The sequence below is a fragment of the Lissotriton helveticus genome, chromosome 3_1 (genome assembly GCF_964261635.1).
Source record: "Lissotriton helveticus chromosome 3_1, aLisHel1.1, whole genome shotgun sequence".
NCBI lineage: Eukaryota > Metazoa > Chordata > Amphibia > Caudata > Salamandridae > Lissotriton > Lissotriton helveticus.
The window spans coordinates 1,276,906,866-1,276,933,363 of NC_136061.1; the positions used below are offsets into that span (position 1 = coordinate 1,276,906,866).

The window sequence follows — 26,498 nt, forward strand, 5'->3', positions numbered from 1 at the left end:
CCATGTTGGTTTTGCCTATTTGTCAATTTTGTTTTGCTTTCCACAACCAAATGCCCCAGGGGGATGTTTCTTTGTGAAAAACAGCAAAATATCCTCTCGCCCTACTGTGTGATTCTTTTGCTTGTGAGTGTGGTGCCATGATTTGTTTTCTCTCATTGCCTCCATAGCAGAATGGCCATGAAATATCAACGGCAGTAGCCCTACCAATATTATCTCAGGACTACCAGGACTGTGACCTAATGGCCCTGTCGGAACCTGGCTATTCCACCCTTCTAAAGGAGACTGGGGAACACTAAGTTTGGTGGATGGTTGGGGATATCTTGAGCACTGCTAATTTATTGCAGATGTTATGTGCCAATTTCTGGTGTGCATACTCTGATTCCACCCAGCTCTTATCATTCTGTAGCTCTTGAGATTCTGTTTGTATAATCATCATCATCATTTTAACTTTATTTCGGTTTGTTTATGAACCATAAAAGTACAACAAGAAGAAAAATACATTTAAAACAATAAACTAATACACAAGTTACATCTCATATAGTATATACAGTCAATAGATTAACATATGGTTTATGGAATGACGATTAAAATACTAAGACAATAAATTATATATGCACAGATTAAAAAGTTAGAACACGGTAGAAGCCCAGGTATTCCTGAGACGAGTTGTCTAACTACAATCAGAGTACCTTGTTACTACCGGATCATTCTCTGTCTAATTAACCACATGGAAAACAGAAATTTAGCAATAGCTGTAACTATTAATGCATTAGTGTCAGATTTTAAAATTCTAAAAAACTCTATGTAGTTCCTAACTCCTAGGTTCACACATAGCTGTATAATCCATTTCTTTCTGCTAGCGGAATAAGCAGGACAGAACAAAATCACGTGGATTAGGGACTCATTAGGATCCTCACAACCTGGGCAGGGGCGGACTGGACCCATTTTCCATTTATCTGTGTGAGAGTGCAAGGGTAGTGTACCGTATCTGAACTGTAAATACAGTTTCTTCGCTAAGACCGGTTCTATAGTGTCTAGTTCCCTCTCAAAGCTATAGACATTCTTGAAATCTAAAAAGCTGTCAGTGAGACTAGAGGGCCTGGCTGATCGGAGAGCTTCTTGTAAATTATGGTATTTTATAGTCTCTGCCAGGGTTCGCCTCGAAATGGCTTGGCACGCGACCTCCGGGTTAGACCAGAGATTCTCCATGCCAATCCTGGACACCTGCCCCCTTATAAATGATAGCCACTTTATCCTCCCTACACCCGGACATGCCATCACAATCTTCAGTTCTTCTCTGTAGCACTCAAGCTCCGGGACACTACACAATCTACGCCAATAAAGAAGCGGGCGCGAGGCGATTGCATCTGCAATTGGCCTCAGATTTAGATCCAGCCTTAGTGGAATTAGTGGAGTATTTTTTGGTAAAGAGAGCAACTGTCTGATGAAGTTGTTCTCCGTTATGCTAATCTCACTCGCTGGTCGGTGCCCCCAGAGTTCCGCCCCGTAGAGGGTGGAAGATCTGGCTTGAACCTTATATATTTCTAGCGGTACGCTCACTATTTTATGCACACAAGATTTCTGCACTTTAAGAATCCCCCCCGTGGACTGAGAAAGGCCTAAGTTAGCCTTAGACATTTGGGTTTCCCAACCCATTTTATCATTTAATGTCAGACCTAGGTAAGTGAAATTATTTACCCTTTCCAGGGCTCGTCCATCCATTTTCGGGCGAGGGCAATTAACTGTGCTGGCATTAAACACCATGTACTTTGTTTTGTCTATATTGATCACCAAATTCCTTTTCTTACAGAATCCGGTGAATTGGTCTAACACCCGCTGCATCCCCATTGATGTTTTTGAGAGCAGCAGGGTGTCGTCCGCAAACATAAGTGCAGGAAATTTACCGCCAGCTAAATTAGGTGCATCGATATTGTTTACACTGGTCAGGTCATCAACAAGGCCGTTTAGGAAAAGAGAAAATAGAGTGGGGGCAAGTACGCATCCCTGCCTGACTCCCTTCTCAATTGGAAAGGCTCGTGTCAGCTGGCCATATTTGCCAAATCGTACCTTCGCAAAGGTTCCTTCGTGGAGTCTTTTAAATTGGTGACACAAGTAGGGTGGAATCCCCATTGTGGTTAGTATGCTCCATAGTTGATTCCTGTCCACCATATCAAAGGCGGATTTGAGGTCCACAAATGTAAGGTAGAGGCTGCCCCCTTCCAAGATCACATGCTTCCAATTGAGTACCTGAAGCCGTAGTAATTGGTCGATAGTTGATGTTTTAGCTCGAAACCCTGCTTGCAGGTGGGAGAGGATCTTATTCTCAATAATCCAATCTTGCAAGCGTTGTAAAAGCAGTCTAGCATAGATTTTTTGAGTAACGTCGATAAGGCTAATTGGCCTGTAATTTGACGGAGCCAGCGGAGAGCCCTTTTTGTAGATCGGAATGATTTCGGCCCCCAACCAGGTACTTGGAACTTCTTGGCCGTCAAGAATAGCATTAAATAGGACGGTCAAGTAAGGAACCCAGATCTTCGGCTCATCTCTGAAAAGATCACCAGGGATCTTGTCCAGCCCTGGGGCCTTATTACGTTTTAATGCTTGTACCGCTAGTGTGACTTCCGACAGGGTGAAGGAGGGAGGATAGCAACCTGGGACCAATCTCAGGGGCGGGCTTAATAATGCTTTATATTGGAGAGCAGGTCTAGAATAAAGATCACTGAAATAGGCACACCAGGCTTCCTCAGCAATGTTAGGATCGATCTTTGTCTTACCCTCTGGCTTCCCTGTGTGAACCAAATTCCAAAAGGTTCGAGCATCTTTCGCAGTTAATGCCTGTTTGATAGCATGCCATCTCTCTGTTTCCCATTCGGATTTTGCATGGGAGAGGAGATTCTTATAGGCATTCCTTGCAATCATAATGGAGGTTCTATTGCCTAGTTTGAGAGCGGAAACTAGAGTGGTTTTCGCCCTCCTACAAGACTGATTGTACCAGGGGTTAGTGTCGCGTATCTGTCGTTTAGACTGATTTGCTGGTTTATGAAAGCTAACCGCCAGGGCCGTTATTAGTTCTTTATGAATGATTAAGGTTTTAACGCCTTTGTCATGATTTTGGACGCTCTCATGCAGTGCTATGAGCCGCTCAAGCTGTGGAGTGACACTTTTATATAATGTAGCTAGAGTATCTGGCGAAGACTTAATAGAGGCCCATCGGATTCTTTTACCACCCTGTATGATCCTGATGTTACTAGAGACCGTATCATCCTCTTGATACGCCCCATCGGAGAGTGGCAATTCCAAGTCTGCTACCAAGGGGTTGTGGTCACTTTCCGAGTGGTCATGCACATGGAAATGTCGGATCAATGACCATAGGGACGAGCTAGCCATAAGATAGTCTATTATTGATGAGTGGCCCATTCCATTATAAGTACTCCTTCCTGGGCTATCCCCCGGGAAGCGACCATTACAGGCTCTAAGCGAGAATGTATATGTCAAAGAAGTGAGCTGCATGACCATAGGTGTCCAAGATTTGGTTGGGTAGACATTGGGGGGTGGGATCTGGCAAGCGTCATCCTCATCTGTTGTTATTTGAAAAAAAACCCCAAGTGGCTCATAATGGCAGTTGAAATCTCCCCCCATTAGCACCTTGGTCTCGCTTGAGAAGCTGTTTAATAAAACAGTTAAGGACTCAAGAGTCTGAGAAACCCCATCCCCCAAAACAGGGCGTAGGTAGATGTTAATAATTGCTATTTTGGGTGAGTTTGGGCGAGCTAGAAGAATACATAATATATCACGATTATTGGTGTTAATCCTTTTAGCCGAAAACCCAAGGTGGACACCCACCCATATGGTCAGACCACCAGCTGGTCTACCTCTAGAACCCTTAGTTGCAAGCTCAGCATAAGTAGCAAAACCCATTCTATGATGGATAGTCATGGCCCATGTTTCTTGGAATATACAGATACCATGGTTATCCACAAAATCACACCAATCGGTGCTGTCTAGCTTTGCAGCCAAACCCGCCACATTCCATGATAGTAGTACTAAATTTGTGTTTTTGCAAGTCAGTTGGTCAGTTAGCTGATTGGAAGATACAGCAGATTCTACAATTGGGTCACCCACTTCAGAGCTCATCTGTCCCTTAAAGGTGTCATGGTTGGATATGATGCAGTTGGCCTCGTGTATGCTAGAGGGGGGACTGCCAAATTGGGAGAGTGTGGGGGAAAAACTTGTCCCACTCAGAATGTTTGTATAATATTCACTTCTTTTCACCTCTTGTTTTCAGAAGCCTCCTAGATCTGCATTGCATTCTTGTCTTTGACTTTTACATTGCAGATCAATGTATCTGTGCATTTATCATTATCCTCTCTTTTACAGATCCCGCTCGCGTGGTGGACATGCCTTCCATTATCTATGTTCCGGTGGGGATACATGGGTTCATCCGCTGCCCGGCCGAGGCAGAGCCTCCAGTCATTACAGTCAAGTGGAACAAGGATGGACGCCCCCTCAGAATAGAAAGGGTAAGATTGTGGGTCGAAGGAGCAGGAGTGGACGGGAACATACAAACCTCTGTTAGAGTTACTTACACTGTGTTCATGTATACAAATTTGGTCAATAGCAAAGGGTTAACAGATTAAAAGGAGAAGTTCTGTCTCCACTGTCTCGTGCTGGCTTTCAGTGATCGTTGATATAGTTTATATCTAGCAGTATGTTCTCTTTTTACAATTTATGAACATGTGCAAACTGAGACACTGCATTTTCTTATTTGAAAATATGAAAACACAGCTTCAGCATCTGGTATTGCAATTTCAGAGAAGCACCAGTTAGGGAACATTGAATTTCTCTTCTTAGACAAAAATGGTTACAAAGTCAACAATTTTTTTCTTTAGTTTTCTGGCTGGACGCTGCAGGAAGATGGATCCATTCGGATTGAAGAAGCAACAGAAGAATCTTTGGGCACATACACCTGCGTGCCTTACAATGCACTGGGGACTATGGGCCCTTCCCCTCCTGCTCGACTGGTGCTTAAGGTAATGTCATCTTTGTGCTCCCACTAAGTTATACAAGAGCCTTCTTCCTGCTCAAAGATTTGCCTGTTGATACCTATGAATGTGGCAGGACATTGTCCATGCTCCCTTGTAGTGTTTTCACATTTTCCACACCTTCCTTCTTCATGTAATTTTGTCTTTTTGTGATTTGTTTGGAATCTTCTTTGGTGATCAGTCACCATATACAGTGAAATTGGACAATTGTACTTTGCTTTTGGAAGCTATACGTAAAAAAAATCTAAAGCTGTGAAGAAGATAGTGTTCCTAAAATAAGTATTATATTTTTGTGGGAAAAAAACTTTAAACCGATACCATTTTTGCTTTATTTGTAGTATGAAATTCAGAAAAGCGAAAACACGCTGTTTTCACTTTAATGGCCCTCTTCAGATCAGACAACAATAAAAGTTAAGCACTCTCTTGCAACACTGATCTGGTTATCATGACCATGGCTTTGTAGACACAAGCTTGGACAGACTCCTGTCTATCTGAATAGTCCAGTTCACCCTGTTGGGAGTATGTGCCTGTTATGGGGGAGTAATTCAGGCTAGCATGTCACTTGCCTAGTGGTTTGTCCCTCATTACAATGGCCCCGTGTCAGCATTACTAGAAAATCCCTGTCCGTCACCTTCCAGTGTGACATCTTCACTGCTTAATATGTCATTGTCCAGCCCACTGCCGTGATAAGTGTTGCTTTCTATAGTCTTCTCATACAACCAATTGATGAAGGCCAGTATGCCCACTGGCCTTGTCCAGTTCATTGAATTCGAGGGTTAGAGAGTTGTTTGATGGAAGCTTGCGATTATTATCTGCTGATGCAATTTTTTTTGTTGGTTATGATTTTAGTAGGTATTTTGCTACAAAGTATTGATCCAGTATCTTTGTTTTAGAGACGTTAGTTTACAATGATGTTGGAGAAAACTTTAAGTGTGATATTTTTGGGTTGTATAATTATGAGAGGATCCTTTGTACCTCATTTGGAGGGCGTTTTGTATTTGAGATGCTTACGCTGTAATGGAGTTGTTGAGCATGTGTAACAGAGAATTTGTAAGTCCTGTTCCGTGTTGGAGGTATGTTTTGTAATACTTGATTTACATTTTTTTTATGATAGAGCACCTTTTTGTGTTTTTATTTATCACCATTTTATTTGTCACCATTGGAGGTGACTCCTTAACTACATGAAGGTATTACCTGTACACACCTGATGCCTGCTCCTTATCTCCATGTGCCATATGCTCAAGAGCTGGTTCAGATCCTCAGGCTATCAATGTTTTATTCTTTTTGTTCACAGCCTTGTAACCTCCTGTCAGGATTTATGCTAAGCATCTAGGCAGAGCTTATTGTTCAGACCCTCACTAAAGTGTGAAGACAACACTGAGTGCTGCAAATATTCTCATACACTGTACCAACGAAGCAGTCAGATAGAGAAGGTTAACTTCCTCTTAACTTTACAACATCCAGGTAGTTTGTTGAGGTTTTACTCCCCCTCCTGATGCCGTATGGGAGACGTTCAAAATGTCTCCAGCCCACTTCAAAGCAAATGCGTAGTTGATTTGATCAAATTGTAAGTGATGGCATGGAGGCCTTTAAACACTTATTGAGAATTCACCTTGATCATCACTGTTGATGCAGTCTCATATACTATGTGAACTAAGTTTTGCCGTATGCGGACATGCCTAAGTGAGACCTGTAATATATACAATTGCAATATACAATAAAACATTCAAGAACTACCTAGTACACCCAGTAGGAATGTACTCTTCTTGTTCCTTTTCTGAAGGCACAGCTGTAGATTTAGCGCCTGGACGCCTCAGGGCAGCTGTTAGCGCTTTATAAAATTGGTTTTCATTTCATTTCAGGAATAACAGTATTTCGTAACACAATGGTTCATTAGAGACTCATTTCAATGCTTACTATATTTTGTTTACATTGGTAGATCACAATATGACAAAAATGGCTCTAGCCTTTCACTAAACTAACAATTTTAATTAAGTATTATAAATATTTTAGTACAGTTTTTAGGTTTCGACCTGGCGAGGGGCACGAAGTGCCACTCCCAGATCGAAAACTATTGTCTACAGTAGGGATGTGGGCACCGCCTCTGCCTCTCATTGGCTAGCTCCATAAATGGAGGCTAGCCATTGGGAGGCAGAGGCTGTCAATCGCGCTTTCTCTCGAAAACGCGATTCGGGGGCGTTTCTGGTGCTTTTTTTAAGCCCCGCCCCTTTGTCCCGGGCCGCGCTGCGATTGGCTGCCGGCCCGGGACACCCCCGTGACGTCATTCCCGGGCCGCGCTCTGATTGGCTGCCGGCCCGGGACCTGACTTGTTTTCTTCTGTATTCCGTACCGTACATACAAACCAGCTGCGGTTTGGTAAAATGAAATTCGACTTCGTTTGCTGATATAAATAATGTAATGTGAATGATAAAGCAATCATTGAGAATGGCGTCTAACTGCTTTCTCACTGTCAAACTTGGATAGAGTTCCCAGTGCAGATGGATTTTCCATTACGTAAGTAGTGACGTCCAGTCAGTACAGGTCTGTTATTGTTGTCTCTTTTCAATGTCTACGGCTGTGACGTCTTGCTAGGAAACAATTTGTTGCTCTGTTCCGAGTCCTTTTTTTTCCTCAGAGAACTAGAGGAAGGACTTGCAACTGGGGACCACCTGTTGCCGGTTTGAAAACCTGGCGACCATCTTGGAAAGTACCTTTTATACTTATTTATACTTTGAGATAAGTGAATAAAATATAGGACATTTTTGAAGACGCAAATGTGTAGAGTTAGATTTCGTTTGGGTGCTTTGTAATTTATAATACTCAATTCACGCCGTTGCATTTTATAAAAGTAATTACATTCTTTATTATAATTACATTTACCATGTAATCGGAACGTATCATATCCTTAATTCTTTGTATTGTATTTGCCATTGGGATATTTCGATATTTGCGCTGGTGAGCTTATAATACAAAATAAGTCTTACTATCTTTAAAACGATCGTGATGTGCTGTATTTTAGAGAATACGACAACACTGAATAGTCTATAGTCTAGTTTCCGGATAGAATAGCTGGTTGAATTACATCGGGGATTGAACTTCTGCCTGGCTTCTTGTTTTCCTATCCCAGAGTATGAGAACACCCCTCCTTGTGATTGGTGTGGCTCTGGGATCGTTTGGTGAGCCTGGCCTGAGAGCGAGCGACATATTAGAATCTCAACGGCAGAGGCTGGAGGAGGCGGTGAGGCTGTAAATGCCAATCCCGCGCACGAGCCATGAGTGACCGGTCCCGCCACACGATAAGCCGTTAGAGAGCCCGTCGGGAGAAGATGAACCCCTGGGAGCCCGGCAAGAGCCGCCGCTTCCCCTACCAGCTCGAGATGGCTGTGGCCGCGGGCTCAGGGGCGCGCTGAGGATGCCGTGGCTGCCCTGCCAGGCGCTCGCATGTCCGGCCCAGCCCTGGACCCTGCACATCCTCATCGTGTATAAAGGTGAGTGTAGGATTCTCCGGGGAGACGGGTCTAAAAAGCGTTGTAACAGCTGGCTGGGTGGCCTTGCCCATTCCTCTCAAGATAGCGAGCACCTAAAGAAACCTCGCCGTTAAAAAAAAAAAAGGCTTGCTTAGCGACTTTCCGAGCACTATAAAGGCACCTAGTTATGTTACTGCTGGAGCTTACGTGATCTTCCCTTGCTCCCAGTGGTTAATAAGTCACCAGTAAGATAATAGTCGGGTCTCACACTACCTGGCACCACCATATTTACTTCCCGCATCAGGCAAAGTAGGGAGCTTGAAACACCACCACCCAGGCTTTAGAAGCGCAGGGCGCTTCGCCTGACGGCAGTGTAATGGTCTGGCTGACTCTACTTTTAAGTCCAGGAAAGATTCACGCTGTTTAACAGACACTGTGAGGATACGTTTTTAACCCCAGCGGCCATTCCCGGGTTCTGGTTGTTGTCACTATGTAGTATAGAGATGTTTGACAACTCGCAAGGCACTGTAAAGGATCCTGACTCTCACATAAGACATTTGAATGTCTTTATGCCACTGATTCCTAACGTTGTCAGGATCTTGTTGACTCTTCTCCCAGTATCCTCGATTGCACACCGGGGTTATCGTAATCAACCAAGACTCACCCTGAGAGCCTCTCTGACCGCCTCGTTCCTGAACAGCTTACAAGAGTATTCATATTTGCAAGTCTTTTCTGTGGTTGGGGCGCAAAACCCACCCTGTTTATTTTGGGCCTGTTTTATAAGACTAACCTTCTTCAGTCTTCATCGTAAACCCTGACATGGCATTTGGTCTTGACTGCCTTATACTGCTTCAGTACATCTTACCATCGGGCATTCTCGCTCTGTATTGATTGTCGTCTGGACCATACAGATGAGTAGTTTTTTTATTTTTTATTCGGAATGTCTAATTGTACCCCGTGTTGAGCTGTGTTTATTCGACGGGTAAGCAACCTTGGAGACTGCAGTCCATGTCTGCTTGCCTTCAACTGTGTTTTTACTGTAATATGTGGGCTGTATTTGATTCGTTTTCTATTCTGAATGTACAAATGTGCGCAGAACATACGTATTGACGTGTCCTCAGTGTCTGCTGTCTTGAGGTAAGACGTGTCGCGAACAGGGAGCTTCAGTCTGTATTCTACCCGAGGAGGACTGAGCGACCGTTGCAGAGTAGCACGGCCATCTATTAGATACAATAGATGGCCTTGCTTGTTGGTGCTTATTCTCACCTGGTGACCCAAGGCAGTTTACACTGCGTACGAAGGCCTATGTTGTTGGCATGAGATCTCAGGGCTGCAGCCCTCAACATTCCTTTCTCTGGCCTGAGGAGGGGCAAGGCTAGACACGCGCGCACACTGCCGAGCTCAAGGCGGGGGTGTGTGTGGTGGGTGAGTTAGTGGCTTGTGCAATTATCGGGGGCGCGGGGCGCACTCATTCAGAGCTTAGTCGTAGGAAGCGGGGAGAGGGTGCAGGAGTGGCTATGTGAGGAGGAGGCTAGGGGTGTGGAGAGGCCCGTTACTGTGATTGGTGGTGCGGGCCCTCATTGTGTCTGTTGAAACATGCGGTATCGCTTGTGCATAAGGGTGGCTGGGGGAGGGAGTGTTTACTCTTGGCACAGAAACATGTGCAGCTACCGGATTGACGATTCCACTGCTTTTGAGGGTATGCATTGGGGCTCTGTCTAGTCTGTTGTTCAAATGGGTGTTGTTTACGGTTCCGCAGGTAGCTGAACCGTTTCCTCCTGCTTGCATCACCAAACACGCCCTCATTGCCCCTTTGGAGGTGGGGAGCGGCGGGTGTTGATGAAAATGATCTGATAGCTTCTGATGGGCTCGTCACAATTCTGCTTCGATAGTTTTTAGCGACACAGCCTTGGCTTAGTCCTCCGGCTTCGCTTTGTCAAACACAGTTGAATGTTTTCCAGCTGACCACAGGCCGTTTATTATGTTGCAGTCACTTCAAACAAACTGTTGTTCAGTCATTGCCTTTGTCCTCGCTCTGATAATGTTGATCTCTCATCAGGCCGAAGCGCGTCGGCCTGTCATGGACTGACTCCTAAGCAAATATTTACTATTTTACAATAACAGGCTGCAGTACAGAGGCGGTTCGGGAAATTACGTTTGACTTCATTTGCTGAAAAAGTGTTTATGGTGAATCAAGCTGATGTAATTTCACCAACCTCGCCTGATTAAGAGTTTTTGTGTGACTTTTATTTTTAATTATGGGTTCATACTTTATTTAAGTGGATTAAGATGCAGTTTGAATCTTTAACGTGACATTTTATGTACGCCTAAACTCTGACCTATATATGCAAAATTCGTATATATATGGCGTTCAGTTGCTAAAATGCACATGGATAGGGTGATACAGTGTTGCCCTACTTTGTTTTAAACTTCTTGTTCGAGGTAAGTGTTACAGACTGCACCCTTTATTTACAAAGCTTTACCTCGATAACTTTGTTTCCGCCATGTGTACGCTTGTTGTGCTTACCAAGTAATTCGAAAGTATATATATTTTTTTCTGGGAGGGTCGTTTGAGAACTGCTCCGCTGGCTTCTTCATACCAGGTTTCTAATGCAATTCGCAACTGTAGTCGGGCGTTTTTGCTATAGAATTAACACCTCTTCAGACCTACTCTGGGCTAGAAAACGTCATTTTTTTCTGCCACCCGGCTTTCTTCCTATTTCGAATTGCGGAGACATGTAAAATGTACAGGAAGTGCATTTTAATGAGTGGCTGATTTGTTACCTTAAAAAAAGAACTGTAGATTTTAGAATGATTACACCGTTCCATGGTATTATAGATGGTTGAATTTCCCAACCGATCTATTAAAAATATTAAGCCTCAAAATTATCTTAACACTAGTGTGATGGACCTACTTATCAATCAAAAATAGTCTTTATTCGATATTTTTCAATCATAAAAGACGTTTACAAATACAAATTCATCCCCCGTCCCATAGATGATAAGATCCAACCATGTCTTCTGAGGCAATTGAAAATGCTACCTTCTCTGCGTTGTCCAATACCAAGTATTTATTTCTGCCAGCATTCTTTAATTGCTTCAAAGTGAATAAACAGATTGTAAAAACCATCATCTGTTGGTTAATCGGAGTATGTCCGTTTATGCTTGCAACTGGAAATTCTATTAATCTTAAACCTTTTTAGGTTTCGCCAGGCGTGCGCTGCGCAGCAGCATTCGCGCAGGCGAAATCTTATGTCAGAACAGTACGGGTGCTTTGTCCTGCCTGCTCTTCCATTGGCTAGCTCCATAAATGGAGGCTAGCCATTGGAAGAGAGATCTGTCCGTCATTGCCGGAGCAGATTCGTATATATATTTATTTATTTATTTATTTGCGTTCCGCCCCTTTGCGATCGTCATTGCGGCGGTGGGCGGATGTGTTTTTTTTAAAAATTTTTATTTTTTATTTTGTCAAGGTTTGTTTTGGTCATTTCGCCGAAGATGGCGGCCGGGCAGTAGCTGTGGAACGGTTTGTCAGACTCCGAGCTGTGGAACGGTTGTCAGTCTCTGAGCTGTGGAACTGTACGCAGGACTCCGTAACAGGGCTTAGGTCACTTTTGTCCTTATGGGAAGAGATTAAGCCCTTTCTATTGTAAGCTCTCACTATGCATCGCACGGACATCCTACTAAGGACTGTTGCTCCCCCCTTGTAGTCAACTTGCTGAATTCTGGCAACACCTCACTCGCTGACACGGGACGTGCACCACTTACAACCTCTTACCGCCCCCTCGGACAGATAGCGCTCCCGTCCCCTGTCTGCACCCCTGGCCGCTGCTTCCAGTCACCCCGTCCCCTTTGGCTGCGAGTCGTTCTCAGGCTTTGTGTAGCCCCTGCTGGTCACATGGCAGCTCCCCCCCTAATTACTAACTTCTGCTGCGCCTGGAGGTCTCTGCTGGAGTTTAATGATCCCTGGGAATGAAGACAAAAAAGGAGGGGATGGGGGAGGCTGAGAGTTCACTTCCTGCAGAGCAGCTGTGAGTGTCTGCGCTCTGCGCTGCTGCTGCCCTCAGCCTGCACAGCTCTGCAGCTCCTGTGCGGGTCCCGCAGCCCCCACAGCTCCCCCGGCGCCCCAAAGATCCTGCAGGTCTAGACTCACCCAGCGCTTCCAGGACCACCTCTATAGTTTCTCACATTTCCTTTGTCCTCCACAGCTCTTCGGCTCCTCTACACTCCTTTATCGCTCTACAGTTCCTCTTCTGACCCTCCACATCGCCAGTTTTCCTTCACAGCTCGTATACTCATCCACAGTACAGTACACCTGCATTTTTCCTCAACTCTCAACATTACGTCTTCACGCTTTCTGCCCCGCCGCATGTCATTGGCCTCTACAGCTTCTACGTCTTCCACATCTCTTCTACCCTCGACAACTCTTTTACTGCTCTACAGCTCCCACCTCTCCAGAGCGTCCCCATAACTCCTGTGCTCTCCACAAAATTACGTCTCCTCACTCCACAGGTCCTTTACATCTTCAGGGCCACTCTCCCCCTCCACAGCTCCCGAACCCTTCCGCCCTCTGTCCTCTTTACGACTATACATCTCATATTCTTTCCTGCACCATCCCGCCCCCACCAGTAGGGGTCAGTCGTGTTTGGCAACTAAACCTACCCCGAAGGACACCGCCGCCCCCAGCAGGAGGGATGCTTTCCACCTGGATTATCATGCTGCCCCTGCTGCTCTTCCTGGCCTGGGGGTGAAGTGCCCCGAGTCCAGCCTGGCAGCAAGGACCGGAGAAGACCCCCCGACTCCGGTGAGTAGTGAGTACCCATCCATACCTAGTACTGCTCCATGGTGCGTAAAAGTAAATGTCACCACCTTATATAGCGCCTGGCATGCGTAAACAGCCGCCTTCCAAGCATTCGTATTTTGCCATTTAAATGGCGTGAGGCCCAGGATGATAAAAGTGAGTTGTCCAGGATCAGACAGAATGTAGTTAACTGAAGGGCGCCAAGATTGTATCTTCCTCTCTATGTGCAGCAGCTAACAACCAAGCTATAAACATGGATTAAAAAAGCGTCCTCCGTTGCAATACGTCTCGCATTTGCGACAGAGTAAGCTATTGGCATTGTAAATGACCATGCCATTTATTTATCTGTTTTCAAAACCAACACATAAATAAAAAGTTTGTCATTTACAATGCCAATAGCTCTAACTTTTCCGAAGGCGAAACCGTTGCATTGTAAATGCTTGTTTTAATATGCATCCAAAGTAAATTAATGTACAAGTAGCAGGTGCTTAGTGTCCCCACTTCCCGTGTTCACATCGAGAGAAAAATGAAAGTTACTAAAGCTATGTGAAGGAAAACAATTGACAACCTAAACCAATAATATGCTTGGTATCACAATACATTTATGTCACAGTAGTACTTTTTCACTGAATATTGAAAGAGCTATTTTTGTTTGTTAAGGTGTCAATGGCGTTTTGACCTTGGTTAGAACAGTAAGGTCATCTTCAGGACCGTGATAGTAGTAGGATACCTTGAATAAGCCAAATATGAAGGAGTTAATTCAAAGGACTACAATGGATAGGTCTAGTACTAAGCTTTCATGAACTTAATTTAATAAGTGAGGGAATGCCCCTTAAAGGAGTTCTTCACCCATATAATCAAAGAATTACTCATGTCTACCGTACAAGCATGGTCGGCTGTAAAAAAGGAATGGGCTAATATGGACTATTAGTGGTATTCTCACAAGTTGCACCCTGAAAGCGAACAAATATAGGTTAATACTCACGCACCGAGGGCAATTACAACTAATTAATACGGTCACAGGAAGGGCATTATTAAACATAGCCTCCAAAGGCTGGAAAACATCTACTTTAGTATTCTATTCACATTATTTCAAAATAGCCGAAATTCAGCCAGTCCATTGTGTTTTGCGCATCTCCCTTACCTTTGCTCAGTTTAACTTCTGTTGAAAAAAATCAGACTTCATAAAATGTTAGAGGTTTTTAAGAAGGAGTTTTCAGGCCTTGAGGCACCTGTGGAAAAAGAGACTTCACTGAAAAATCCACATAAGGACTGCATCTACTGCTTCCACCCTTCTCATAAGGTAAAGATTTTGAAAAACTTTGTAACTTTTCTTCAGACACCCTGAAGGATAGGGAAAGGAAGCTTTTGCTATTGCTTAAAAAAATCAACATACAACACAATAGGGCAACCCAATGGCCCACAAGAGACTGGCAATGAATATACACCACAACATCTATAGGCAGTGAAAATCCAACGTCAGAGGAAGATAGTGAGTTTCTGAATCTGTCAAGAAGGCTCATAAGATGGAAAGATCAGAAGAGCTTCCTTCAAAACTGGTCAGGACAGAACCCGCCCAAGAAGGTTTTAAAAAAAAGACCCACCACTGGTCCACAGGAAAGTGAAGTCCATCCACTGAATTCTCTCATAAGAGAAAAAAGGATGTTTCCAGACAGAAACCAAGGTCAGAACATGAAAAAACCCTTATTACAAGATTTTAATTACATTACAAAAACCTCCTCAGTGCTGTCAACAGAAAAGTAATTGACGATGAGCAGATAGTCAATGAAAACAGTGTTGACTAATTCAACTACGACTTCAATGCCTGTGAAGACATCAGTGACAATGTTGACTATGTCTATGATGACGTGATCATGGTATGGTCAGTTCACCTGATGACTACTACAACTGCTTTAATGAAGATGACAGTCAGATAAAAAACTGTTGACGATCTTGTAGAAGAGCCCAATGACGATGTGGTTGATGACACTGCCGTTGAGGAGAAAAATTCAATTAATTTCAGAGCAGGGCATTCACATGTCATAAATATCTGAACATACCTCACCTAGTAAGGTGGTATCACCATTATTAACAAGTCATTTACTAAACGTAGAGGATTCAGATGTTGACTTACCTTTTGGTCCTGCATACCACCCGACCTAACTCCATGTAAAATGTCAAGAAGACAATGAAGAAGAAGAAGAGTACATGGACGAAGGTGTTTCTTCCAATCTCGAGCAGACGATCTTGAGACACACAGTGTTAGACGTATCCACTACATGGAAGAATATGACTCTTTTCAACAAGAACAATACCAAGAGGAGATGATACAGATTACAAGGATCTTTGTGAAAGATCTGTGAATTATGTTAACAAATCACTATAAAAGGTTCCCAGAAAGAACTACATCACCCAAACAAAATCTTTACCTCCGCAATCTCCTCATGTTCAACCATTTACTCCTCAGAAATCTTGTAATCTTTGACCTGGTCCTAGTCCTAAACAAACTCCACAAGTACCAACCTCAATACCACCCGTTGATGACACTTGTTCTGAAGAGGAAATAGTATGGCAACGTTCATGATGATTAGCATATGGGCTCAGAATGGGATGATTATTTAACACCGATCTCACCTCCAGCAGCTCCTTAACCAGCTAATTCGCCTTTGAGTTTCCATGCCCTTTTGGAACGGGCGTTTCCAATTTCAATAAAACTGATTGTTTTCTATATGAGTTTAAGGAACTTTCTCTGAAATCAGTCAGGGTTATTCCAGGAGTGGGCTTTATTTGAAAAAAGAACATTAAAGTGATGAAAATCCAAGCAACAGACTTGGCCATTATTCCAAGACTGCATAAGAAGCATAAGGCCCCTGAAGGTTTGCCTGCTTGTTTAATTGCTCCCCTAAAGCACATTCTGTGGTGATGTAAGCTTTCCATCCTGAAGCAAGAAATCCATTTACCCCAATCTCCACACCATGAGAAGGGAGACATTTGGACAACATAGGAAAACATTTTTCTTCTATGGCAGCAACAACAGTTAAAGTGTCTAAAGTGCTAGCGATCCTTGGTCCCTATGATAGACAGATTTGATTGTACATAGCAGCCTACATTTACCTATTGCCTTAGGATAAAAGAGCAGAGACTCAGAAATTCCTTTAGGAGGAAGAGAGCAAATCCTCAGAGATGATTGACTATGCAATGGATGTGGCTTCTAGGGAATTCCATCAACTGGCAAGTGCAGCTCGACTTTAAAGCCAAGGATGGCTTAAACCCACATTGTTAAGGACTGAGGTCCAGAAAAAGATTTTTGACTTGCCATATTAATAAGAAGCTCCCTTTGGAAAGAATGCAGATGATGCCTTGCAGTAAATCGAAACTGACACTGATAGTGCACAGTCTTAGGTATCCTTCAGCAGAGATTACAGCTCTTTTGAGGAGCACGGTGCAGAGCTCAATTTTCCTATAGAGGGTGCTTTCAGTCTTACCGATACCAGTCATCTCAACGTCCTCATTGGCCACAGTACCATCAACACCAATCAAGACCACCATCAGCAGCCTATACGAAACAAGTCCCAATAGGAAAACATGAGCCCCAGAACAAAGGCGCAGGTAGAAGCAGCGACAAATGGCGCAATCCCCAATCCTTTTATCCCTGAGGTTAGTAGGGGGTTGAATATCCAATTATACCACAGAATGGCAGTCTATAAACCCCCCCTCGACGAGCTGCTAATCCAAACCTGTTTGAGCGTTAAGTCGGGTTCTCCTAGAGACCCAGCCGCCCCTAAGGTTCTTAGGGAAAGCATTATTACTATTGAGCCTTACATTAGACACCTCTTGGAGATGTCTTTTGTGACTTGTACAGTACCTGGCAGCTGGAAAGAAGCAGTGGTTCTCCCACTACCTAAGAAACCCCATGTCAGCTCCGAACTACTTGAGAACTTGCGCCCTATCTCTCTCTCCCCTTACTTTGCTAAGGTTACGGAGAAAATAGTTAATAAACAACTTATGGCGCTTGTTGAGAAACACCATCTTTTACATTTCTCCCAGTCGGGCTTACGTGCTATGCACTCAACAGAATCGGCTCTGCTCTTTGCCACGGAAACAATTAGGCAATTTGCGGATGCCTGTTGGATTTAAGTGCCGTCTTTGACACTGTGGCTCATCACACCTTGCTTCAGTGTCTGAATAAAAGCGGTGTCTCGGGCCATGCACTGAAGTGGATGGAATCCTTCTTAGAGGAGCGCAGTTTCCAGGTGAGGAAGGGTTCCCACTACTCTAAAGACATCAAACTAAAACAGGGGGTGCCATAAGATCCGGCCCTGAGCCCGACCCTGATTAATCTTTATGTAACACCCCTAGCTAAGATAGCGGATGGCTTCGGGATCAGGGTTGTGTCTTATGCCAATGACACTCAATTGGCGGTCTCCCTGACACAGGAACAGGACTCCGCAGCCTCCAACTTCGTGGCATGTTTGCAAGAACTGGCATCATGGATGGCTAATAACTGCCTAAAGTTGAATGGCAATAAGACCGAGGTGCTTGTTGTGGGGAGAGCTCCATCAGTTTGGTCATCGACTTGGTGGCCCCAGAGCCTGGGACCTACTCCTATGCCTAGCACTCAGGTGAAGAACTTGGGTGTGTGGCTGGATTCCAAGCTCTCCTTTGAATATCAAACCAGGCGGGTTGTGGGTACCTGTTTTGGGGTCCTTAAGGGCCTTCGTAAAACTCTGGATTTGCTTCCTATTCCTGCTAGGAAGACCATGGTGCATGCCCTGGTGACATCTCGCCTTGATTACGGTAATATACTAACCACATGTTTGAATAGACTACAGTGTCTACAAAACGCAGCCGCGCGGCTGGTCCTCATGCACCCGAGGCAGGACTCCTCTAGGAAGGCTCTGGCAACCCTTCATGGGCTTCCCATCAGGGAAAGGGTGCTGTTTAGGGCACTCTGCGTATGTCATCGCATCTCCCAGGGAACGGGTTCCGCATATTTGACTGACATGATCACACGCTATGCTCCCACAAGGCAACTTAGATCCTGTGGGACGAGCTTGCTACTTGTTCCCAAGGTCATGAGGGCTAGGATGGGTGGCCGGTCGTTTTGCCTTCAGGCTCAGAACTGGGACAAACTTCCTCTGAGCCTCCGGCTAGAGGTCTCAGAGGCTAGGTTCAGGAAAGATCTGAAAACACATCTTTTTCAGCGCCTGTAGGGTCTTTTGATTGGTCCAGGTTCTTCTGTAGTCAGGTTCTCCTGCAGTCAGCGCCTCATCTTAGCGCGGGGACTCACCAGTGGGTGTAACTAGGCGCTTTATAAATGTTCATATTATTATTATTATTATTATTAATTTTATTATTATAACAAAAGACAGGTGTGTCTTAGATCTTATTTCTTACAGCCACACTTCAGAGTTCATCCAAAAACCTCTTCATACACCCCCTTGAAAGAAATCCTAGCTCCATCTTACTGACAGTTTACTGAAAGTTTGAAAGCTTGTTTTTCTCAGGTCTTAGTTAATTAAAATTATACATGAAGATTAAAAACATGGTCAAATTTGACAGTTAAAAAGCTACAGACAGACAATAATAAAGTGCCATGGCAGTTTGACAGTCGAACAAATAGAAGATGCTAATGTTAACAGGCGGACGATGATAAAAAGTTAATGCGGTTTTAATAAGTAGCCATTAAATAGCACTAATTTGGTTCCTAAGGGAAACCTCCCACAATGATAAGGTGCTAATACTAACCTTAAAAGCGGCCATCTTTGACACTTTCTTTCACCTTGTTTCTTGTAGTCTTATATAGAAATTAATAAACAGAAGGATTTCTTGATAACACATAAGGAGAAGTACCATCTCTGTTATTTTTTTAATACAGATGTAGTTGTCACTTTACATCAAACATAACTTCTTTCTAATCGCATCTAGTGTATGCTGCAAATCGTCCAGCCAGAGGTAAAATGGTCAGATTACGTATCCCTTTAACTATTCAACATTGTTTTTCAGTAGGCTGTATTTAATTTCTTTTCCAACCTATCAATAAATTTCACAAATCGCATGCCAAGAGGTGGGGTCACTTGATGACAAGCTATTACAGCTAGCCTGCAAGAACGGATTCCAATTAGGTCAGAACACGGTTTTAAACGGATACACCTATCTTTGAGTAATTCCTGGTATATGCAGACTATGTGAATAATAGACTCCTTATATTTATTGCACAGCTGGAAGCTGAGATTTGACTTTTCTGCCTAAGATTGCAAATTACGTAATCACAACAGATACTTTCCTAGAAGTATGGGGAGCTTATTTGCAAGATGTCGAAATCAGTGGGAAGTAGTCCCTTTATCACTTGAACCTCAAGAAAAATCTCTTAGAACTGAAAGCATTGGCACTGAGTCTCCAAGCCTTCCTTCCAATAATATTAGGCTCCTCAATTCTAGTATGCGCAGGCAATAGAACTGCAATGCATTATATAAACAAACAAGTCAGAAAAAGATCGCAAGCATTGTTGCTGGAACCTCAGGAAATTTGGAATGGGCCTTTTAACCTCAAACAAACCTAAAAGCGCCACATGTGCTGGATACTCACAATCAATTGACATATACATTGAGCAGAATCAACAGCCCGTGCCATGAGGGGGAACTCAACAAAGATGTTCTAGACGACATATTCAGACAGTGGGTAAAGCCAAATCTGGATTTGGACACTAAATATAGAACCTTTTGCATACATCCATAACAAATTATTTTAAGTTAATTTAGTAGCAGTTTCATACTTCAGAACCACCATGTAAGCCATCCTTGTGGTCTAATAGAATTGTCAAAGAGTTCTTTAGAGGACATTTTAGAGTAAGTCCTCCGGTAAAGCATCCTCCCACTCCTTGGCAGTTACATACAGTCCTTTTACAGTTGATGAAAAAACATTCATAAACCTTAACTAAGATTCCTTTCCTGGAAAGCATTTCTATTTGCCTTGACTTCTATAAGGAGAGTAGGTGAAATTCAAGCTTTAACCATCAAAGATCAATTTATGCAATTCAGAGATGATCAGATCAAACCTCCTATTTATTCCAAATGTTCCATCAGAATTTCATTTGAATAAACCAGGTAGTTTTGAAGACTTTTTCAAAAATCCAGAGAATGTAGCAGAAAAAGCCTTACACATTGACATTGAGATGTCTTAAATTTTATTTAGACAGGAATAGTAAGTTGAGAACGACTGAAAAGTTACTCATGGCATATGGTGTTCCTCGCAAGGGTTGCGCTCTCTCCAGGCTAAGCGTAAGACGTTGAGTTTCTGCACCAATAATATTCTGCCATCAAAAGGCAGGAAGGCCTTTGCTGGGAAAAATTAACGTGCACTCCAAAAGAAGTGTCTCCACTTCAACAGCTCTGTTTATTGGTGTGTTTATACAAGACATTTAAAGAGTATCAACTTGGAAAAATGTACATATTTAAACACCACTATTGTTTGGTTTCACAGTGCAAAACAATGCGCCACTTGGACAAGCAGTATTACGTCTTTTATTCCAATAAAGTGAGTTTTCTCTTATTGTTATGTACCCAACATCCACTACTGTAAGCATAACGGTAATAATAATAATAAAATGATGTTGAAATACATAACTACTTACTGTTCTGATTCAAGCATACATCTATTAAAGATCCAATACAGGATAAGTAAAAAAGTTCTTTACCCAAAGCAGTAGTTCTCTTGTATCTCCATTGAAGTCATAAACACTGAATAATCCTGCCCACGTGCAGAACCCCGTAATAGTCCCGACTAGGTGCAGGGACACTGGAGCACTTTTTCACAATATATCTTCTTAAGTTTAGATGTTCGCCTTTCTTCAGGAAGGCCTGTAGAGTCACCTTAGGAAAGAAAATGATTATGCAGCCTATAGGAATAGGCTACATTGGGCCAAATCTTCATCTTGTACTTAAAAAAGGGGCCAGGAGAATTGTATATGTGAATATTTTCATGAAGTTTTTATAAAACAGCATAAATCTCTTTCACAAACCCTTTTTTTTAGTATAGTGATAAAGGAGAGCAGGACAGTGTAGCCCCATAGGCTGTCATTATAAGTTAAAAATATGAGCTGTGTCTTTAAGAACCCAGAGACCACCAGTACACCATCATGCTCAGCAGGTGACAGTTTCTTCAGTTCTTTTTTCCTGCTCCTGCTGACAAGATCCTGGAACATTGAGCTCAGGCAATTTTGACTTTTTTCCCACAAAATTCTCCAATTTCTGTAGACAACCATTTCACTTGAGAGTTATGGTCTATCCATGGCTTTTTCTGTTTTTCCTGACAGAAAATCAAGATATTTAGTCAGATAAAATGCCATCTTTATTTGACAAATACCCAGACTGTGCGAAAAAGAAGTCTATACAGACCCTCATGAGGTTTGTATCATCTGCCTCCTACAAAATGATGTTGCTGAGTCACCACCGCAGAAACTTTTCAAGACGTACCCTGTGGGAAAATTTGCCTCCATGGCACTGAGGAGCAACAAACATAACAAACGCAGTCTGAAGGTGGGAACTCAGAGCGAGGAGAGGTTCAGTGCTTTACCAGGGTTCTGTCTCTGGAGGGCGTGTAAGAAAAAAAACTGCAGAAAAGTGCCATCAGTACTGATCAACTTTGAGAGGATCGATGTCAAGGCAAAGTACAGTGCCAATCTGCTCGCCGCCAACAGCCAGTTTGACGTTGAGGAATCACTGAAGAGCATCTTCGAGGCAAGATGGATTGACGTCGAAGACACACATAACATCAGCACTCAGACCTCATTCAAGTTGAGGAGTTTATCGAATAAAAGGTGTCCACAACGGTTGCTGTCAAGGCCCAGATTGATGTTGAGGCACCATCAAAGGTCTCTGTCAAGGACCTCATTGAGGTTTCCTATGTCTATTGTCAGTGCACTTAAAACCTATAAGTCACCCCTATAGCAGGCCTTTACAATCCTGAAGGCAGGGTGCTTGGTTCTATGTGCAAGGGTGCCCCTGCATGAGCAGGACACCTGTACAGCCTACGGAGTCCATTCTCCCGGGTTGTAAGTGAAGCAGCTATATACCATATAGAGGAGTACTGCATAATTACGCGATGACCATCTCGAAATCGGTCGCAACAGATCCTATCATGTTTGGTATCAAACATGTTGGATTCATACCCCCACACTGTAAACGGGTCGGAGGTATGATTCCAAGCACTGGAAGAGCCCTCCATTAGGCTTTCAGTGCTCCCGGTACCAGTCTTTTAGACCCAGAAAGCACAACATGGCTGCTGCCGACCAGAGACATGATTCTGCCCTCCTGCTGCTGATTCTTGCTCGAGCAGGGGAAGGCAGAACAATAGGTATCCTGTCAGAGGGAGGTATGACCACCTCCCAGACAGGATTTAGTGTATTGGGGGCCAGGTGGGTGCACTTGCCAGCGCCACTCAGTTTGCATGAGGAGCGCATTTGGTGTCCCGTGCATAGTCCAGTTCAAATCAGCTCTGGGAGCCGTTGGCCTCCGTCTGGCGTGAAACTGGACAAAGGACATGGGAATAACCTCCCCTCTGTCCAAGCCCTCCCCTGGAAGGGTCCCCTGAATCATCCCAACCCTTTCCTAAGGGTACTTTAGGGCTTACCTGTGGGTGGGTCACTAGATTCGTTGTGGGACAAGATTTAATTCAGACATCACTTCAACTTCAATCATCTGGGCACTCTGGACTTCGCTTGGCTTAGTTTGGGCTCAACTTTGTCCCCTTTTCAGTCTGCTGCTTCGTCTGTGCCTGTGCACCATACAGGAACCTTCCAAGGCCTGTGGGCATACAACACACTTGAAGGAATCTCCCTGGAAGTGAAGGAGTCACTTCCCTGCATCAGAGACACCATAACTAAGCTCACTAGTCTGCTGATCGTGAGCTCCTAAGGTCTCCGAAAGGTTCAACAACACAGGTGGTGGTTCTCCACAGCTCTCGAGGCCTGCCCTGCTCTCTAACCAAGTTCGAGGCCAGTCCCTCGTGCGAGCCACAGGAACTGTACCCCTGTGCACCACGTTGACTTGCTGTTGAAAAGGCTTGTTGGCTTCCACCAAGATCGTCGGGCTCCAAATAGCCCCAACCTCAAGCATCTCCAGTGACCAGAATCTTCGTCCACACCACATTGCTTGCACTGTGGTCTGCATCTTTTGGTGAGCTGCTCGAGGTCCTCTTCCCACTCCAGTGCCTCCGGCCTGTGGGTCCTGTTGAGAGTCACCTTTGTTTCTTTTGGGCTCCCTTGATTGCTCGGGGCCTGACCTGACTCTCCTGCTTGTGGTGAGTTCCCTGGACCTTGTTGGTCCCGACATTGCACCTTCTTTGACTTCTACTTTGTTTGCAGCTTTTCAAGGCTTGTTTGTGCTCCCCCCTGGACACCGACCCCGCAGCTCTTGACATCCGACACGGGATAGCTCGTGCACAGCTCCTGGTCTTCATCAGCATCACCAGGTCCTCACAGCTCCACAGTCAAGGTCACCGTCAACTCTCCTGCAACACCCAACATTGGTGGACATTTATCTCCCAGGTCTCCGAGTCACTCCTGAAAGACATAGACTTTGTCCCCTCTGCTTGCAGGTACTTCGCATCCTGAATCCGCCTTCGGATTCTACTGGACACTTTCTCCTTCTCGAACAGTGGCACTTTCCTGAAGTCCTCCATTGGGTTTGATGGCGGTTTCTGACACCACTTCACACCTATGCACCCGGCTTCTCTGGTGTAGGTAACATCGGAACTAGGGTATCCACGGGTGGGTTGGCTCTCCAATCTTCTGTCTTGCACGGGGTTTCTTCAGGATCCACTGGAAAGTGTCCTTAATCTTTAAAATTACAACCGCGTCTAACACGTTGATTTGTACGGAGAACGCAGTTGTGTTCCTATACTGCACATGGTCTCCTGGGTCCCTGCACTTAGGTGGGACTATACGGGGTCCAGCACGTGGGTAAGACTATTCAGTACTCATGACTTCAATGGAGATTCTCCTACAATAGAACTGGAGTTCCAGATAAGAAACTATTCATTCTCCAGTATTGGCATCTTTCTTATAGTCCCAGGCGACCCACCATCCTCCACTTAGGGGCTCACCTTCTATTTCAATGATGTTGCTTCTAAACACACTAGTGCTGGCAAATCTGAGATAAGGAAGTCTCTGAGAGGAGTGGTTACCAGGCTTTTGCAACCTGATTGGCTGCAGTTTAAATGATGTAAATAGGTTACTAAATTTGATGTTTTCTGGCCTTTGCAGGCTATGTTTAACGCTGTACTGCTTTCTAGTAGTTATAACGTGGAATTACAGTTACAGATTCATACCTTTTAAACTTACTGTCCACCTCCAACATAGGTCTTTCTATAATGAACGAAAAAATGCAGTGACAACAGATTTATTGTGATACCCAGCATATGGTTGGGTTTTTGCATTTTCTTCTCCTTTACACACATTTTTAGTAACTTTAATGTTTTTGTTTGTGTGAACGCAGGTGACACTCACCTGTTTTCTCTTCATGTTTTCCCTTTGGAATTATGTTACAAAGAGTTGTACTAAAGCAATTACTTGGACTAATCAAAATTGTTGGTTTATCTTGAGGCCAAATCCACGTTTTATAGTCATAGTTTAACCTCATAGTGCAACATATGATGCCTGATAAATTATATTTATCAGGTTGAAATCAGTTCCTAGTGGACCATTGTTTTGTGAAGTATTGTACAAGGCCTATAGGTTTCCTACTGAGATTGCCTTCTCAACCACAGGCTCAGGAATAACTCTTTTGACATGTCAGGACCAGCCAAGCCCTAATAAGATGCCAGAAATCTGCTTTCGTGCCTGGTAAGCTTACAGCACCAGAATTGCTGTACTGAAATTGTCTCGTTGGAACATGAGTGCCCAGTGGGTGAACAGGTGTCGTCTTTCCGGACAAATGGAGGCAGTTAACATCAGACCAGTAGGTCTTGCCGATAGTTCAGTTTGGATTCTCCTTTCTGTGGATTACTAAAATGCCACCTGCTCCCATTCCTCCTATTCAATGCACCTTGAGACTTTGAACAATGAAGTATTGAGATTTTGTCCATGAAAGACCGCGGCAATGGTGGTTGGGCTGAAAGCCGTAACCACCTTTGACTTATTCTGGATTTTTTGCTTTTTAAAAACTTCCATCACAATAAAATTGGGAGAACTGCCACATGTTGTATAGGTGTCTCTTCCAGGATTAGTTTTTATTAATTGTTTTTTATTGAGTTTTAAGAGACATAATCACAGCATTCATATGAACCCCTAACCTTCCCCCCAAAAAACATACACAGTACAGCTCTTAGGCGTCAAAGGACGCAGGACCTTCTGTCAGCATATACACAGCCTCATAGCCAACAACCCAACCTCGGGCAGGAGGCGCTCAATGCACTCTACGTTATCAGTTCCGACAAATGAAATATCCCACCCCCTAAGGCCTCCCCCTCTCTCACACCCCTCCCATACCATCCCGCGCGTACTACCACACAGCCCCCCCTCCCCATCCCAACCCTACTAGTGTGTAGTCTCTCTCACACCATTTCCCCCCTCGGGAAAGAACACTCATTGGGCGTCCCTGAACGCAGCCAGTGCCCTGCACGCTAGGGGGTGGTGTTCACTCCCCATCCTCTAGTCTCTCTTCCTCCTCCTCACCGCTGGCCAACCCCTCGTCTCCTCCCCCCGCCCCCCGCCACATAGATGCGTCTGAACCAGCCCCCAGAAGTTTTTAGGGAGGCTTCTGGGTGGTAGTAGTTTGTTATAATGTTCGGATTGTGTTCAGCAGTATAACATATCTTGTGTCCATCGTTGGATCGTTGGGGCTGGTCCTCTCATCCAGCAAAGGGCAACCACCCTTTTATCTATGAGCATACCCATATCCACCAGCCTGCGAATAGCCCTGGGCAGCTTCCTTGAATGACCCAGGAGCGCCAGCGCAGGGTCCCGGTCCAGCTCGACCTCCACTATCCTGCTCAACTCTGTATAAATGTCCCCCCAATAAGCCTGCACTCCCAGGCACAACCACGCCAGGTGTAGAAAATCTGCCACTGGCGCATGGCACCGTTCGCACTCCACTACCGCGCGGAGGCCGTATCTATGCAGGCGTTCTGGGGTATAATACACCCTGTTAATACATTTAAAATGCACCAGTCTATGTTTACCGTTTAGCG

At 44.2% G+C, this 26,498-nt stretch overlaps 1 protein-coding gene across 1 annotated transcript in view; it reads left to right on the forward strand.

Moving 5' to 3' along the window:
* The window catches only part of IGSF9B (immunoglobulin superfamily member 9B), a 1,214,248-nt gene that overhangs the window by 591,976 nt on the left and 595,774 nt on the right, over window positions 1-26,498 (forward strand). The window contains exons 8-9 of the mRNA XM_078681939.1: window positions 4,378-4,520; window positions 4,890-5,030. Of these exons, the coding sequence (XP_078538065.1) occupies window positions 4,378-4,520; window positions 4,890-5,030 (284 nt within the window). The remainder of the gene's footprint in view (window positions 1-4,377; window positions 4,521-4,889; window positions 5,031-26,498) is intronic.